This window comes from Penicillium manginii, assembly GCF_028828005.1.
Source record: "Penicillium manginii strain IBT 31320 chromosome Unknown utg000009l:1.0-3297300.0:1.0-3298630.0, whole genome shotgun sequence".
Taxonomy (NCBI): Eukaryota; Fungi; Ascomycota; class Eurotiomycetes; order Eurotiales; family Aspergillaceae; genus Penicillium; species Penicillium manginii.
Genome location: NW_026643110.1, coordinates 2,279,083 through 2,296,899, shown reverse-complemented (window position 1 = coordinate 2,296,899; position 17,817 = coordinate 2,279,083). Strand labels below are relative to the sequence as shown.

Genomic DNA, 17,817 nt, shown 5'->3' with positions numbered 1-17,817 from the left:
ATTCATGATAGTTATGTGATCCTTACATTTGACGATTGTGTACCATGACAATTCCTCTTCAATACCTCTTATTTACTGTAAAAAGCGTAGTCCGTGTATCCCTTCTCCGCCGGGTCAGCCCCGTAGAAAGTTGTTCGATCGTACGGATTCAAGGGCAGTCCCTCCTTGAGACGTCGCGGTAGATCGGGATTGGCAATGAACCAGCGACCGAATACCACTGCATCTGCACCATCAGTCACAAGCTTAGGGCCAGCATTTTCGGCGTTGAAGTTTCCAGCCGCCAAGAATGCGATGCCCCCCTTCTTCAAAGTCGGTCGGAACACATCCAATGAGGGCTTGTCAGTCGCCAGGGATCCGATCTTTGCATCCTCATCAAGGACTTCATCGAAGCGAGGCTCAACCATGTGCACATATGATGGCCGAGACTGATCCGGCAGACTAGCGATCAGCGAGCAGAGTGCAAGCCAATGAGCATTGGGGTTGGAGTCCTTTGTATCTTGGAAATAATTGTAAGGCGACAGGCGGATTCCCACGCGATCGGCACCAATAGCACCAGAAACCGACTTGAGTACCTCGAGAACAATGCGAGATCGGTTCTCGATAGAGCCGCCGTAGTCATCGGTCCGCTTGTTGACATTGTCGTGGAGAAATTGATCGAGGAGGTATCCGTTGGCCCCTGTTTGTATGAACTTAGTTAGTGTCTTCCATTCTTCTGGCTGTTTTAGAAACACGATACTAACCGTGAACTTCGACTCCATCAAACCCGGCCTCAATAGCTCGCTTTGCTGCTGCTGCATATTCTTCAACCAACTCCTGAATCTCATCGACGGTGATTGGTCGCGGTGGCAGAGCTGCGTACTCTGTGCCATCCAAGCCATTTCCACTGATCGGTATGTCGCTGGAACTGACAGCCTGCTTTCCATCAATGAAAGAAGGAACAGTTGCACGACCGACATGCCACAGCTGACAGTAGATGTAGGCACCCTTCGCGTGTACTGCGTCGGTGACCTTCTTCCAACCCGCGATCTGCGATTTGGTGAAAATTCCGGGAACCCCTGGATATCCAGCCGCCTAGAAGATCAGTAGGAAATCTTTTTTGGGATGTAAGCGAACATACATATCTGCTAATAGGCGTCGCCTCTGTCAACATGAAGCCTCCAGCCGAAGCACGCTGAGAGTAATATTCGACGTTGAGATCGTTTGGAACAAAGACGCCCTCCGATTCCTTAGTCGATCGCATACGCGTGCAAGGTGCCTGGACCACTCGATGGCTGAGTGACAGAGCGCCCAGGTGCAGAGGCTGGAAAAGAGGACCGACGATATCAACTGAGCCCATTGTGCATGTAATCGGCAATTTGAGTTATTTACTCATTTTTCTTCGAGCATTGACTCAACTCTTAAATAGCCCTTCATGGTAGGGAGCTCCCATCATTGACCAACACGAAAGTGGGATAATGGTGGGATGAGCTCATTTCGATTGCACTTTTGATGTGCATTTTTGGACCGCGGTACATAACCCCCACTAATAATCAACTGCAGGCCTCGTCCTTGCTGTCCACCCCCCCCACCCTCGCGTGCATGACAGACCGCTAAACGTCGCGATGAGTGGCTGGTTACATGTCCAGTCTCAAGATGATATCATTTATTTTGATGTTTTTAAAGGATGGTTTGTAATACATATGACATTTTGAAAGAACGAATTCAAAATTGATAGGTTGAAAGCATACAAAGAAATTGCCAGTTCATTTGTGTAAATCTATACTGCTATCGAAATCCAGAAAAACTAAGACATGAATTTAAAGTATTCCTCCAGCCATTTACCAGCCTCTAGGCCTGCAGTCAAGTCCCATGTCTCAATTCCGCCGATATATCCGTCTGGTCGCACAATTGTAACCCCAACTGTCTCCCGGCGCAAATCCCCAAACCATTTTTCAGTACAGCTTGTAGGACCTGCATCGTCAAGATATAGTGTCCATCTACTATCTTGTAGTATTTGCGGCAAATCCGCAATTTCAAATTCAGATTTAGCAGATTGCGTGACCATCGCATATGTAAATGCAGTTGAGACGGCTGTATATCGCTGGGGCTGGACAAACTCGTCTGATGGCGCATATCCCCGGGCCCGCTTCTCGTACGACTGATTTGCCCTGTCTGAAATATTCCCCAGAGACGAATCGAGTAACTCGTTGCTCAGGACGTGCAAGAATTCTAAAGAGCTGGGAATATCTGGAACAAAAAGGTAGATGCGAAACTGGCTCAACAGCGGAATGTCCAGCTGGATATCCACAGGGTTGGCATCGATGTATCTTGTCACTTTTGCTGGTATCTGGAGGCTTCCGGCTTGGAGTTTAGCAGAGGTGATGTTCTTCCGATGGCTCAGTATGCCACCCTGGTATTCAGCACCAATGCCAGAAATAAACCGGATGTTTTCATTGAAGTTCTTAGCAAGTGCTGCTTCGCCCTGTGAGAATGCTTTGCAATGCTCAACATCAAAATTGATGAGATCATTTGCAATCTTCCGGCGTTCTTCCTCGTATGTAGATAATAGGGACGGCTTTGAGAGTCCACGAATAACAAGATTGAGCTTCCACGCGAGGTTGAAACTGTCATGCATACTGGTATTAGCTCCTTGTGCGGCGAGAGCGGAGTGACAATGCCCAGCCTATCGAGAATTAGTACACACACAATTTGAAATGAGGACCTCGGGATTTGAGCACATACATCGCCAGCAATGAAGATTCTGGCATCTGAATCCATGAAATGCCTTGCCACGCGCTGGCCGACCACGTAATTTCCAAACCATTCTCTTGTCTTCCATTCGAGACGGAATGGATGCATGGCTTCCCGAGCTTTGTTTATAACGTATTCAGGTGTTGCCTTGGCCCGATCAACACGTTCCCCATCCGTCGCACTCAGTTCAACATACAATCGAGTCATGTTGCGCTCGCGTGGAATCCAAAGAATTGACCCGGCGTTATGCGAACGCACAGCCACCTTGCTCCATAGATCGGGGAAGTCGGTATCAATGACGCCTAGCAATCTATTAGAATCCTCATTCACTGATGAATATTTCCAATTCAACTCACCATCCAAAACACCCCAAGACGCATTTGTGATTTCCCCCTCTAGCTCTGCATCCGGGATGAAGTCTCGAACTTTCGATCTCGCGCCATCGCACCCAACTAAGTAATCGGTTCGGATTGTTTTGATTGTGTTTGTCGACACATCTTCATATGAAACGTCCAATTGCATCGTTCCTGATACGCGAGAGCAGGTTTTAAACCGACTATTCCTAGTCACAAAGAGACCTCTCGATTCCATATCATCAATCAACACTTCTTCCACCATTCCTTGGTGTGCGAGGAGGATATAGGGATCAGATGCGCCAACGAGGTGCTCAGGGTAGTGGGTTTGACGACCGGTTCGATGAAGTTCCTTCTCTGCTGTCGATTGCTGGACGCTGTTAGGATGGAAAATGCTGAAGCGATAGAAAAACATACCCAGAAGGAAATATCATGCACCCGAGCTGCATTTTTGAGAAGAGGCTCCGCTAATCTCATCTGCTTGAACGTCTCAATAGTTTTTGGTTGCATGCCATCTGCTTTGCCGGTTGACGTCTTGTCGGGGCGATCATCGAGGATCACAACATCAATTCCGTAGCGAGCCAGATTACACCTGAGTCCAAGTTAATAGCGATTTGACAAGAATTGTATGAACATAGCTCACGCAAGCATTAATCCTGACGGACCTGCCCCCACCACGACAACTGTTGTGGTAGCGTCATCGCCACCCATACTGTATCCTTCGTTGTTTGCACTGGGAGCCATTATTTGCACTTCAAGGTGTTACTGAGTTTACAGCCTTTTTTTGCCGAGAGCGACAGGCAGCACGTTATAAAAAAGTGATATTCTTCCAAGGTTGGTGGTGCGGAGAAGCAACCCCCACCCTTGATTTATCTCCACTAACTACCATCTGGTCACTCCCCCATCCACGATCACATCCTGCCCCGTCATGTACGAACTGGCATCACTAGCTAGAAAGACGCAAGCCCCCATTATATCCTCTGGCTCGGCAATTCGGCCATTCATGGCTTCCGACTTCCAGCTTTCGAGAAGATGGGGGAACTAACAATTAGCACCGTTTTCTACAGGATCAAGGGGGTGTCACACTCACTGCTGCGGTCATCTCCGTTCGCACATATCCAGGTGAGATCGAATTGACTCGAATTCCCTGTTTATGGTTAGCTTTACCCATTACGGCGTATTTCCATATGCTCACATATTCTGCCATCTCCTTTGCGATTGCAGGACACATCGATCGAACCGCGCCTTTGGTGCCACAGTATGCGCTGCATAGCTGGCTTCGTACTGCGATATGGCTGGCCATACTAGCAACCAAAACAATACTTCCGTGCTTCGTACCATTTGCGATCATCTGCTTTGCTGCTAATTGGGCAGTGAAATAAAGACCGAGTACATTGATCGCAAGCAGATCACTGTGGTCTTTGTAGGTGAACTCGAGAAAAGGCAGATGCCGGTTTATCCCAGCACACGGGACACAGATGTCAAGGGCATTGTCGAAATCCTTTTGGAACTGAGAGAAGCCGTTTTGTAGAGAGTCTTCCGAGGAGACATCCACTCTGTCCGAGTCAAAATCCGATCGCCAGATTACGAGAGACCACTTACTTATAGTAAGCCGTTCGAACCCCCAGATTCTTCTCGATCGTAAAAAAGTCTGGCTCCGGATCAACTACGTCGAAGATAGCTATGTTTGCCCCTGCTTCCGCCAGACCAAGAGCAAATGCTAAACCGCATCCGCGAGCGCCTCCCGTCACTAGTGCAGTTCGACCTTGAAGAGAAAACTGGAGGGTTAGCCCGAGCAAGATATGGCAAAAGGGACGCCTACCTTAGACATGGTTGTAAATTCTGACAGAATCCAAAGTAATAGTGTCTGAAATCTCACTGCATTCACACCCACTCAAGATTCCCAAGCCCCAAATATAGTCAATTTGAAGATACCGGGAATCGGCATTTTGACAGTAGGTGGAGGAGGGGGTGACCCCCATCTTTGGAGACGCCAATCCTCGCATTGAACGAAGCTATGATAAATACCCCGAATGCCATTGACTTATCCAGGAGCATCATCAAATCGATAACAGCGACTTACGAAATTAAATTGTCGGCGTTTATTCGAAATGGCACCTCCTATCCACATTAAGCAGCAGCAGACTCGCAACAAGTCATGCCAGCTAGATATACTGGTAATTGGCGCGGGTCTTGCTGGTCTCGGAAGCGCAATCAGCTGTGCTCTTGCCGGCCATAAAGTCAGCATCCTTGAAGCGGCTGCTGAGATAAAGGAGGTAGGCGCCGGTATTCAGGTCCTTCCAAACAGCTCTCGCGTCTTGCAACACTGGGGTCTTGAGAAGGCCTTGACACCCTACATGACATTCCCGAGTTTGTGCAACTTCATTGGTTGGAAAGGAAACAAGATTTCTCACCTTGATTTCCACGATTCCGAAAAGAGATATCCCGGCACTTGGTATCGAGATTTCCACCGCGCCGATCTTCAGCGGTGCCTAGTTGAGAGGGCTCTAGAGCTGGGAGTGCGCGTGATCTGCAATGCGCGCATTGACGATGTGCGTGTATGTGGAAACGGAATAACAGCGAAGGTCTTCGCTGCAGATGGAAGAGAATGGGAAGGCGACCTCGTTATCGGGGCTGACGGGGTGTTTGGAAAACTGACCGAGGGCTTGCTGGGTCGCAGTGATCCACCGGTCAAGACGGGCGATCTCGCATATCGTCTACTTTTGTCAACTGAAGAGATGCGCAAGGACCCTGAGCTGGCGCCTTTTGTGGATGAGCCTCAAGTGAATTATTGGCTGGGACCAGATGCTCACGCTGGTATGTCGCTCTCCTTAGTCATCTTTAAAGCTAAGGTTTCTTGCTAACGTAACCAGTTAACTACGTTCTTAGAGGAGGGGATCTGTTCAACATGGTTCTACTTGTCCCAGACGACATTCCCGAAGATTCACTAGCGTCGACGATAGAGGGGAATGTAGAGGAGATGTGTGCCTTGTTTGAGGGTTGGGATCCACGGTAAGCATCTCTTGTTTCGGAAAGCTCCAACGCCAACCTAACAAACTTAGCATTCAAAAACTTCTCAAACTATGTCAATCTGTGCAAAAATGGCGATTGTGCATCCGCTTCGGAGATTTCGATTGGACTCATCCGTCAGGAGCCTGGGTCATGGTCGGGGATGCTGTCCATGCAACCTTGCCGTATTTAGCTTCAGGGTACGTTTATGTGCTGATTCGAGACCCCCAGTTACTAACTTACTCCCTAGAGCTGGTATGGCCTTCGAAGATGGTGCTGTTCTCGGCGAGTGTCTATCGCGTCTTCCCGATAATCCTGAAATTTCCAAGGACTCGCCCGCATTCGTGGAGATGAAGAAGCATGCCCTTTCTGTTTTCCAGGAATGTCGAAAGCAGCGTACCAAGATGGTCGTCGAGCGAGGGAACGTGCAGCAGTATCTATACCATCTTCATGACGGAGCAGAGCAACAGGAAAGAGATCGCAAGATGCAGATGGTTCCCACCCCGGAAGGGGAGGCTCTGGCTTGGAGAGATCCAGGATTGGCTCCAAAACTCCTCGGATATGATCATATTGCTGATGTACGTTTCTTTTCTACTCTCAATAACCACAGCTAACTTGTTGCCTCCAGGTAAACCGATGCTGGGGAAATTTGCATGGAAGTGAGATGGTGGAGTCCAGGTTGTGACCAGTTTATTTGAAATTATCTTGTAGTCATTAGAACGTACTCAGCGTCACGGCAAATTTGCTTAAAGACAAACCCATATCTTCTCTATCCCGAGTCGCCGAGTACCCCCCCATTTTTGGAACCTTAAGGAAATGATTTCGGACCCAATTCCATATCTACGACGGATGATGCTTATCAAGTTGGAGTAGTTTCCCCGCCCCGCGGGGTTCTCGCCCGCTCATCGCACGACCCCATTCTTGCTGTTGTCGTTATTATGGATTTCCCCGCTTAAGCTATCGGTTATATAGGTGCTGCTGGTAGCCTACAGAGAACGATCCGATAACTCCAAGTAAGATATCAAGTGGAAAAAAAATTATTTAAATAATTATCTCATCTTACCCAGAATGTGGCGCCTACTCGGATGGTCTTCTAACTCCACAGAGAAAGAGCACCCACGAGGTATTCCGGCATCATGGTACCGCTCCGAAGCTATGTACCAGCTTGAGCGACGTGCCATTTTCTCTAAACGCTGGTTACTCCTCACCCACTCCTCTCGATTCGCCAAGAACGGCGACTACCTATCTTTCACCATCGCGAACCTATCCTTCTTCCTAGTTCGAGACCGTGACGGAAATATCAATGGCTTTCATAATGTCTGCCGACACCGCGCGTTCCCAGTTGTACAATCTCGCTCGGGCTCAGCTTCAATTCTCACCTGCAGATATCACGGCTGGTCATACGGGTTGAAAGGAAATCTTTCAAAGGCCCCTCGATTCGAGACCGTTCCCGATTTCGACAAAACTCAACAAGGACTGCTTCCTATCCACGTCCACATTGATAAGGCCGGATTTGTCTGGGTTAATCTTCAAGCTGGTGACCCTGAAGTCAAATGGGACGAGGAATATCAGAAGATTGATCAACAGCCGAGGATGCAAGATTTCGATTTTGCCGGTGAATACACATTCGATCATTACTGGGAGATGAACGTCGATGCCAATTGGAAGGGGCTGATTGAGAACTACAATGAGTGCTACCATTGCGCCACCTCTCACCCGCTTATCAATGGAGTATCTGATCTTCCCAAGTATAAAGTGGAGCCAAATGCTGCATATATGGAACATCATATTTTCAACAAAGAACAGGCCGACAGCCAGTTCCGTCGAGCCATTACTTACTTCTTCCCGACGACATCAGTCACCGTCACGTATGTACATTCTTAACCTGATTTTGGAACAAATACTGACGAATTAGTGATAAATTCTTTTACATTCAACGTATGATCCCCGTCACAGCGACCACAAGCAAAGTCGAGAATGAAGTATACCGACATAAAAACGCCACCGACAAGGAGTTCGAGGATATCAATGCCTTTTATCGGCAAGTCTTGGATGAAGATAGGGAACTTTGTGTTGGGGCTCAAGAAAACTTGATGGCGGGCGTCTTTGTCAATGGCGAGCTTCACCCGAGCAAGGAAAAGGTATGTCTTGAATCAGTCGCTCTATTTAAACATTTACTTACAGTGTTCCAGGGCCCAATTTATTTCCAAGAAAGCGTGAAGAAGATACTTATAGAGCACAGGAAGAAGGAAGATCAGCAAGGTGGAAAAGAAATTTGGCCAGCTCTTCCGAAGCTGCCCAGCTCTACTTCTGAGAAACTACTAGAAGAAGAAAGTTTCTGCTCACAGCTAGAAGCGGCCAGTTGTATGAGCAAACCAGATCTGGCATGGTGAATAATGTATAAGAATTATCTAACTGGTACCTGTCACAATAACTCAGATCTCATTATATCACAAGCGCATATCTTACTTCGTTAGAACTTCCACTGCTCCAACCAGTTCTGCATGAGAGTTGGAGAAATCGGTCCCAGAGCTTCCATCGTCGGGCTTGCCTGCTTTGCCTTCTTCACATCAAGCGGAACTGACATTGAAGCATTCTCCTCGTCAACAAGACCACGGTAGAAACTGAGTAGTTTGAGAGCAGGCTTATCGGCAATTTCGGCGCTTGTGGGGTTTTTTATGCTTTCCAAGTCTGCAACCCATTCCTTAAACTCAACTGGTTTCACATTGTACTTCTCTTGAATAGCAGGGAGCAGTGTAGACCAGTCTGTTGTTTCAGCATTGGTTAAATGAAAGACGGCTGAAGCTGACTGGCTTGTGTGTCGGGCGTGGACAATTTCAGACATAATCGAGGAAAGCGTATCCTAATAATACATTAGCGAGCCATTTAAGAAGGGATAATCAGATACGAAAACCTACCACAGGCACCCAATCCACTGCCATCGACCCTAGTCTGTTAGGAATTTTCCCCATTGATTTGGATGTGGAGATGATAGTCGGAAGCCATTCATGCGGATTCCATTGTCCACTTGCTGTAGTTGGGCCAGCGATTTGTCCCACGCGGTAGACTGTTGTCGGCACATGGCTCTTTGTGGATGCCTCCAAGCAAATCCTTTCTGAAACATGCTTCGACTCGCCATAGCCCTGTGGAAGAACCACAGAACTATCTTCCATCGGTAGTTCTGGCACTAAGGGCCCCATTCGGGGGCTCCATCCACCGACCGTACTAATCGATGAAACGAAATGAATGTGAGCATTGTAGCGACTTGCCAGGCTGAAATCCACGAATCGACGCATGCCTCTGATGTGAGTTTCTTCGAAAGACTCGACAGAATGGTTGAAGTCAACTTTCCAAGCGTTGTGGATAATTGTATCGACCGACTGAAGCATCTCTTGATACTTAACCTCCTTCAGGCCAAACCGCGGCTCTCCAAAGGATGCTTGGAGAAATTCAACTTTATTTTTCCAGGCATCATCATCGAATGATAGACCCTTTTCTTCAAGGCCCTTTTTCTGGCGAGTCTCGGCGTCAGATCGGTTGAGACAATAGATCTTTGAGGTGGTTGGCTTGTTAAGAAGATCATGGAGAAGATAGGTACCCAGAGATCCGGTGGAGCCCGTCAATATCACACTGGAAGGTGAAATTGGGCGATTTGAAGCAACTACCCGATCGGAGGGAAGGTCATGTGTATACTTCTCCACTAGATTTTGAATCTTCTGACTCCTGGGGATAACATCGATGGACTTCCCCTCAAGGGTGTTGATGATAAATTCAACCAGCTGCTCCACTGTGGGGTTGGCATAAAGTGTTTGCGAGGTTATTAACCCCTCCTTTGCTTTGGGCCGACTTTCCTGGATACCCTTTTGCAAAGCCTTCGCAATCTGGATTGTCATCAAAGAGTCGAGTCCGAGACTATAGAGATCCTGGTTGATAGGGATATCGGGCTTTTCTAGAACACGACAAATTATTCGGCAAACGTAATCCGAAACACTGGCAGTATCAAGAGTCGCTGGGAGACAACCCTGGAGATCATCATCCAAGCCAGCTTCATAAATTTGGTCGATCTCTTTCTCGTAGTCTCTAACCACGGCACGTCTCTGTGTAGTTCCTTTCGGTGTTATCTTGAATGGCTTGGCCTTGGATGCAAAGCCAATGTTGCCTTTCATCACTCTTCCATGGGCTGCGATTGTCTGGTTCGCAGCTTGAACAGTCGGCCATATTTTCTCGATGAAAAGCTTTGCATCCATTTCCGGTGCGGTGGGATGAGGCTCTATCAACAAACCAGCCTGGAATTTAGACTGTCCAATGACGAGAGCCCGTGATACCAGCGGGTGCGTCTCAATAATCAGTTCCATGGAGACAGGATTGAACTTTTCACCATTGCTTAACACAATCACGTCATCCTTTCTACCATGATATTTCCACAGGTTTGATTTTGTTGGGTGTTGTGTGTAGAGGTCGTTGGTATGATAGACATCAAGATCCGGGAAAGTATGAAAAACGCCTTGGAAATCGCGATGGCCCTCGTGGCGCTTGATGACCATTTCATATACATGGTCTCCATTATCTTGCATCTGGATGCCGTATTCCGGATTCCATTCGAAATAGGTCCAGTCCTTCTCGTCTTCCGGAATGACTGCCAATATCCAGCCAATTTCGCTGGCTCCAATAACGCTAACAAGTCTCGTGTACTTGCGCAGCTTTTCGCCTCTTTCGTGGGCTAGCGGTGCGCCTCCAAAGTAAACAGACTTCAGCCGCCGTAAACTTTCAAGCGCTTTGTCGGAATAGCACATGTCCTCTAAAAGTGATGGAGGCAAAAGTGCGCCTGTAGGTCGCGCCGTTTCGAAGAGTTCAACCAGGTAGTCCACAGAGAGTGGCTTGTCGGGACCGATCAGCACGGGAACAGAATGAAAGATAGACATCGCAAAAGGAAAGAAGCCCATGAGGTGGAAAAGTGGTGTCGTCGCCAATATGAGCTCCTGGGATGACAGATGCCAGAACGAAGCCGACTCACGCCCTTCGGGCCATGAGATCCGGTCCATCATGTCGAGTGTCGCAAGAAATCCGTTCGTGAGATAAACTGGCTTGGGCATTCCTAAAAAAAAAACGTGATTAGCTCCCCTTTTCGAAAGGCATGAAAAAGATAGACGCTCACCAGTAGTTCCTGAGCTGTGTATGATGAAGGCTGTGTTGTTCTCAACTTCAATATAGGTCTTTGTGAAAGGATAATGGCGAGACCCAGTTTCGTCGGAGAGAAGTTTCTTCAAACTTGGTATATTAAAGCTTTCAAGACCAGGGTGGACAGCGTGGATTTCAGAGACTCGAACGCTCCTTTCTTCACTGAGGAAGAACTTGGAGCATTCCGTCGCTTTGAGAAGATAAGCGAATGCCTCAGCTGAGTTTCTCGTAGAAGGAAAGAAGGCCTATTTAAAATGTCAATATTTCCAACGAAACCCTGCGTAGATAGATTGTTGGTACCTGATGGCCTGTCTTCTGGCATGCCAAAAGGAAAATCACGTAGCGAACATCATTGCTAGCCATATAAGCCAGCGTCTCACGAGGCTTTCCCTCTCCGATAACACTTTCAATCCACCAGGCCATACAATTGACGGCTCTGGCCAACTCCTTCATGGACATATTCATGAATCCATCCGACAACTCCAACCCTTTCGGAATTACAGCGAAGCGTCTATCAGGTTCATTCTCGGCGGCATCGTCCACGGATGTCAGCAACAACCGTTTGCTCTTTTCGCCCATATTGGCTTCTTTTCGATTGACTCTGAGAGGTAAAAACAAAACACTCCGTATATTCAAATTGCAGGCTTGGATGGAAAATGTCTGATGGATCGAACTTGAGGCAGGGGACCCGAGCCCAATTTATATGACCTGTCCCGTAGTAGCATTAATGATCCGGACCAGGTTTCGATCCGCACCTGATTTCTTATGGGGCAATTCAGCCCACCATGATAACCTGCCGATCGTTCCTGGTTCAGTCGCCCTTTTCCAGGCGGGTCCTGGAAAGCGGGCGCCATTGGCTTCGATTTGTCGTCATAAAATCTGCACTAGCATGGTCTCACGAACTCAAGGCTTATTCCGTTTTACGTAGTAGTTTGATGTAGTAGTTTTTCCTGTAGAACATCCGTAGTTGGGACTTTGGACGTGACAGGTGATGGCTGTTCTGTTGACAAGGCTATGCGACTAGGTTCATGGCCAACCTCGCAGTACCTAGGTAGTAGGGTACTTGGCCAAATGTGTAGTCTCTGTGTACCTGTGATATAATCATCACCGCTGTCAGTGTTGAACCAGTGTGTACAGAATTATTGTGAATGCTGGTGATGGCAAAAATTAGGTCCACTTGATAACGGTAGTTATGTGCTCCTGATATCCGATGACGCTGCCTAAAAGTTTGAAATTGCGGGATTTACACGATATCCGGTTACGACGGAAGGCGCACGGGTACTCAATGCTTAATCTTTGGGTGTATAAATACATCCAGGGATAGTGAAGATGCTGGCGCATGCAGATCTCCACCGCGCCACGTCGCTTTCTAATCTTGCGCTAATGTCCGCTCATATCCCGCTCCGGCTCCACCGCATCCAAAGTTAGGGTTCTCGGGATTGAAATCGTGGATTACATAGTTCTTCTACATTCCGACGAACTAGTAGATACCCAGAGACTAAAGCTTATCTCGGTCTTTCTGTGTTTGTCTAACTACAAATAGTAGTACTAGTACTTTTCTACCGGTGAACCGCGGCCAATCTGCCACGCCATAGCAATTATCAACGTCAACTTTTACCATCACGATATCTAACATGGCCTAAACTGACAATTTGCGTTAATTGATGGCAGCTGCCTGAAAAGTAGTGTTCATTTGGTAAAAGAAGCCAAATTCAGCTAGGTTACCCAGGTATTGCGTTCAACTTTTGAAATTTTGCCTCGGGATTTGGTGAGCTATCGCGGATATATTTTAGTGGTACTTATTATTCGACAGTACCACAACTTTTAGCTCCGGGCCAAGACCGCCCAGGATTGATAAATTTCTAAGGCTAGTAAGTATACTACTTTCGCCATTTTTATGAATCGCATAAACATCAAAAAATTCAACTTACACAACTTTTCCGATTCAAAATTCGCCTTGTTTGTGTTTCCCGATTTTAATTCCCCGACATCCCACGTGACTCATCGGATCGACAGCCGACAACCCGATGGGAAATGGACATGCACCATCCCAGCTACTTCCTTGCTGCAAACCAGCACAAGATAGGGATACGCCGCAGGGAACATCGTCCTGAATCACCTAATTCAGCTTCTCGTGTTCTAATTCCGCCGCAATGAAGCCCGCCTGGTATCTGGCAGCCGCAGCGGCCATCACCGCAGCCACTGCTTCTCCGCACCCCGCATATCAGCAACAACCGCTCGGCAATTCGCCCTCGCCCGCCGAGGAAGTCAGCCAGAGCTACGAGGAATCCAGCATAGATTCCATCATAGCCAATGACCCGCTGCTGTCATTCCACCGAGACCTAGTCGAGATCGAATCGATCTCCGGCAACGAGCACAACATCGGCATCTTCGTCGCAGAGTATCTCGAATCAAAGAACTTCACCGTAATCAAGCAAGAAGTCGAACCAGTGAAGAAAGACAACGACAATGACGACGACGACAACGACCCCCCCAAAGAAAAGATACAACATCTACGCCTACCCCTCAGGCTACACATCACCACCCACCATCCTAGTAACCAGTCACATCGACACCGTCCCCCCCTTCATCCCATACTCAGTCCACTCCCCCTCCCGGGCCAATGACCCCTCCACCCTCCAAATCGCCGGCCGCGGCTCCGTCGACGCAAAAGCCTCCGTCGCATCCCAAGTCTTCGCCGTCCTAGAAACCCTCTCCGAAACCCCCGCAAACATAGCCCTCCTCTTCGTCGTCGGCGAAGAAATCGGCGGCGACGGCATGAAAACATTCTCCGACTCCGCGCTAAACAAACAAAGCGCCTATCACACCGTAATCTTCGGCGAACCAACCGAGGCCTCCCTCGTCTCGGGCCACAAGGGAATGCTAGGCTTCAAAGTCTTCGCGCACGGGCAGGCCGCTCACTCCGGTTACCCGTGGCTCGGCAAGAGCGCTGTCTCATCGATTCTCCCCGCCCTCCTCCGCGTCGACAAGTTAGGCCAAATCCCCGTCAGCGAAGGAGGACTCCCGTCTTCACCCAAATACGGGCCCACGACGCTGAATGTCGGTGTTGTTCGCGCTGGCGTTGCGACGAATGTCGTTCCTGCTGAGGCGATGGCTGATGTCTCTGTTCGACTGGCAGCCGGTACGCCCGAAGAAGCGCGGGAAATCATTCAAAATGCCGTTGCTGATGCTGTGGCTGAGGCTGGTGTTGAGGCGGAGGTTGTTGTTGACTTTAAGAGTCATCGGGAGTCGTATCCGCCGCAGGATCTGGATACGGATGTCGATGGGTTTAAGGTTATTCCTGTGAATTATGGGACTGACGTTCCTAACCTCGCGGTTCGGGATGGTGTTAAGAGATATCTTTATGGGCCTGGTAGTATCTTTGTTGCGCATGGTGATAATGAGGCACTTACTGTGCGGGATCTGAAGGATGCAGTTACTGGGTTCAAGGTTTTGATTCGCGCTGCTTTGGATAGAGAGTGAATGTTTCAAGGATTGGGTTTGGGCGATGTATAATGATTGAAAAATATTGTCTTCCCACTGGATTCATACATTGACTCTACATACAATTTCGGGCTTTGATTACATTTCGGATAGATGTCTTGAAAGACTCCTATTGGTTCGGGCGCGATATAACTACTAGTACTTCATGAAGAAAAGCTTTCAAGAAATTTTGTGAATTTACAATGTATAGCGAGATGCGACTCAAGCCTTTGATGGCCGAACTAGTATCACAAGAAAATTCCCCAACACCAGCCAATCCTAGTAGATCAAGAGAAAAAAAAGCAAAAGGGCTTCAAAAATACGCCTGGATGCTATTGCTCAGCCTTGCGAGAAGACTTCCTCTGCCAACCAGTCTTCAAATCGCCGCTGGGCTTGAATCGAGGGAACGGGTGCGCCTCCGTATTGAAGACGTGCTCCTCGAGCGAGATGAAATCGCGATCCGAGAACAAAAGATAGAAATACTTGAGAGTCTCAGCCATCCAGAAACTCTCCATGTTATCACGAGTAACCGGGGGGAGGATATCCGCGTTGGAAAGAGAGGTGAATCCTTTTACTCGCCACGTCGTGCCAGCACTTCCGGGACGGGGATTGCAGGGGGTTTCTCCTCCAGCACAGCGGTGTGCTTGATGAAAGATTTGAACATTTCCCAGCCCCATTCGCGGTACATGTCATCTCCAGTGACGCGATACATGTAAAATAGAGACTCAACCGTCTCTGGTCGTTGGAGGTTGTGACGGTCATTACTCTTGATGGTGACATCCTTGCGCCAAGGCTCTGAGCCATCCGGCAAAGCCGCCAGGGGTTGGGAGATACTGCTCATCTCAAAGGTCGATCCTGACTTGGATGGCTCTGGGTATGTATCTTCCATCATGACAGGCTCGTCGCCAAGGACAAAGTGGGTAATTTCGGGTGCCAACCCAGTCTTCGTGTTCAAGTAAGTTGCCCAGCAGGTCTTCATCAGCTCGCGAGAAATGAACATTTCTTCCTCTCGCTGTTGGTTCCAGCTGGCGGACTTTCTTGCCACGGATAGGGGCAGGCCACTAGTAGCACCAAGAGCAATGGTTCCCGGCATGAAACAGACAAGGTGGTCCATCTTAGGAGACAAACGCTTTTTCAGACCGGCTGGTCGTTCACCGAGGACCATCAATTTTGCGTCTTTGGTGAAGGCAATTAGATGCTTGCGAATGCCTCGCAGAGATTCATCCCACATAGATTTGTACATAGGCTCTTCCTGAGACGTTTGGAGATATTGCTTGATGAGGTATTCTAAGAGGGAGAATATGATTAGCTTTGTTGAGATCCCTAGCACAAATTGAGACTAAAGTAGAACAAACCATAATAAGAGTCACCGCGACTACCAAGGCGGATGTTATCTCCTTTGAATTCACCACTGTCAGGATGGATGTAGATGGGAACAAGGCCATCTTCAGCCTCTTGTTCGTCAACAACCTCCATTACTCGCTCTGCAGCTTTCCAATACTCGGCTTCGCCGGTGAGTTTGGCCATATACTTAAATTCAAGCTGTATTGATGTTGCCTCAGCAGTGGAAGATGCACCGCCATCACTGTGCGACTTGATACCCTGAGATGTATTCAGGTTCACGCTCGCATACGGGATTCCCGAGTGTGTCTCGAATGCCCCCCATGAGTCGATCTGCTAGATCCGTGGCTTTCTCAATATACAAATCCTCACCAGCAGCACCAACATCATCTTCCTTGATAGCTGCAAGATTGGGGTACTGCGTTGACAAATAATGGGCCGACAAGAGTCCCCCGAGCATGCGAATCGTTGTCTCAAAGGTACTGACGTCGTGGTCTTGGTCATATTGCAGCGAAGTAGAGATCCATTGCCGCGCATGTCGAACTTCAGAGGTGAGATTCATGAGGATCATAGTGTCCAGGGAATCGACAATGATCCAGCCCATGCCGCCCTCCACCATGTTTTTGTTCCTGCCCGATACGGGGTTGTATTCGTCGTACCCTATACAATAGGCATAATGTCAGTGATATGGAGAGGGAAATGTGTCTCGAAAATGCGCCTTACCCCATGCTTCTTTCTCGTATCCTTCCCAACTAACCTGGAACGCCTCGCGGACTTTCTCACGGCGCGCATTCCAATCAACATGTTTCTCAGACACAGCCGAATCATCAAGCGTCTGCATCCAATTCCACAGCGCAGCACCTTTATCATACCCACCGGATCTCTGCCATGTCGGAATATTTGGCTGATTATAAAAGAAATAGGCGAGTATAGACAGCCCCAGCAAAGCCAATAACGGTCTCCACTTCTTCCTCGGAGCCGTGCGCCGCGGGGCGAAATGCGGCTTATCTTTGTACATGGGGAGAGGGCGATCTTGTTCAAAGAAGGTGCCCAGTTTGTTGGGGAGTACTGCCGAAGTCGAGGAAAGGCCAAGGCCAGCTAGACTGCTCCTGGAATTGTAACCGGCAGGGGAGAGGCGACCGGGGGGGTGGTCGTGGCGAGGGGCTGAGAGAGGAGGGAGGAGGGTAGGGTGCCTGGAACGACATGGTTATTCGGTTTGTCCCCCTCTTGAATATGTATTTCCAATATAATATATGTCGGACCTTTTATGGCAGCATGGGTTCGCTTGAGTGGTGGTAGATCGGTCTTGTTGAGAACTTGAGCTCCGAGGCTGCGGTCGAGTGCGACGGGATGGGGGGAGGAGAGTGTTGCGTAGGGTCCAATGTGGCGTCGTGTCGTATTGCGGTCAGTTGTTGGTATATTGTATTCAAAATGGTGGTCGCAAGAGAAAGGTGCCCTGTCAGGTTGTTCCTTGCTCACGGATTGTAGATTACGCGTATCACGCGAGGTGAAAGAGTTGAGGACCAATCCGAAACATGCCAGCGTGTGCTTAGGACAATTTCTCCGATGGCGCGTCACCGGCGAATCTTGACTCCGAGAGATATAAGGATAATCTCGATCCCCTGAGGGCCCTGGAGCTTTCCAATGAAACGAATGAGAACAGAAAGATAAAAGAATGAAGTGTTTGTTGATAGTTTTTGGAGGATCCTCAGGGTTGTTGGAA

General features: G+C 48.5%; 7 protein-coding genes across 7 annotated transcripts; 3 read left to right on the top strand and 4 right to left on the bottom strand.

Annotated features, from left to right (window-relative positions):
• Positions 1–68: 68 nt before the first annotated feature.
• Positions 69–1,336, bottom strand: N7533_012573 (alkene reductase; the record flags this gene model as incomplete). Its single annotated transcript, XM_057109223.1, has 3 exons — positions 69–676; positions 741–1,071; positions 1,118–1,336. 3 exons carry the CDS (start codon positions 1,334–1,336, stop codon positions 69–71), a joined length of 1,158 nt encoding a protein of 385 aa, XP_056954324.1.
• Positions 1,337–1,783: 447 nt separating this feature from the next.
• Positions 1,784–4,914, bottom strand: N7533_012572 (uncharacterized protein; the record flags this gene model as incomplete). Its single annotated transcript, XM_057109222.1, has 10 exons — positions 1,784–2,662; positions 2,722–3,032; positions 3,087–3,453; positions 3,501–3,675; positions 3,727–3,816; positions 3,967–4,124; positions 4,174–4,230; positions 4,279–4,639; positions 4,686–4,861; positions 4,906–4,914. The coding sequence occupies 10 exons, from the start codon at positions 4,912–4,914 to the stop codon at positions 1,784–1,786; spliced, it is 2,583 nt and encodes an 860-aa protein (XP_056954323.1).
• A 280-nt stretch (positions 4,915–5,194) lies between these two features.
• Positions 5,195–6,706, top strand: N7533_012571 (uncharacterized protein; the record flags this gene model as incomplete). Its single annotated transcript, XM_057109221.1, has 3 exons — positions 5,195–5,900; positions 5,975–6,095; positions 6,343–6,706. The coding sequence occupies 3 exons, from the start codon at positions 5,195–5,197 to the stop codon at positions 6,704–6,706; spliced, it is 1,191 nt and encodes a 396-aa protein (XP_056954322.1).
• A 454-nt stretch (positions 6,707–7,160) lies between these two features.
• Positions 7,161–7,976, top strand: N7533_012570 (uncharacterized protein; the record flags this gene model as incomplete). The annotated part of the gene is made up of 1 exon (XM_057109220.1): positions 7,161–7,976. One exon carries the CDS (start codon positions 7,161–7,163, stop codon positions 7,974–7,976), a length of 816 nt encoding a protein of 271 aa, XP_056954321.1.
• A 589-nt stretch (positions 7,977–8,565) lies between these two features.
• On the bottom strand, positions 8,566–11,849 carry N7533_012569 (putative NRPS-like enzyme; the record flags this gene model as incomplete). The annotated part of the gene is made up of 4 exons (XM_057109219.1): positions 8,566–8,955; positions 9,011–11,187; positions 11,248–11,515; positions 11,571–11,849. 4 exons carry the CDS (start codon positions 11,847–11,849, stop codon positions 8,566–8,568), a joined length of 3,114 nt encoding a protein of 1,037 aa, XP_056954320.1.
• Positions 11,850–13,423: 1,574 nt separating this feature from the next.
• On the top strand, positions 13,424–14,753 carry N7533_012568 (M20 family metallopeptidase; the record flags this gene model as incomplete). The annotated part of the gene is made up of 2 exons (XM_057109218.1): positions 13,424–13,720; positions 13,770–14,753. The coding sequence occupies 2 exons, from the start codon at positions 13,424–13,426 to the stop codon at positions 14,751–14,753; spliced, it is 1,281 nt and encodes a 426-aa protein (XP_056954319.1).
• Positions 14,754–15,085: 332 nt separating this feature from the next.
• On the bottom strand, positions 15,086–17,112 carry N7533_012567 (glycoside hydrolase family 47 protein; the record flags this gene model as incomplete). The annotated part of the gene is made up of 5 exons (XM_057109217.1): positions 15,086–15,260; positions 15,329–16,040; positions 16,109–16,295; positions 16,387–16,754; positions 16,818–17,112. The coding sequence occupies 5 exons, from the start codon at positions 17,110–17,112 to the stop codon at positions 15,086–15,088; spliced, it is 1,737 nt and encodes a 578-aa protein (XP_056954318.1).
• Positions 17,113–17,817: the final 705 nt, after the last annotated feature.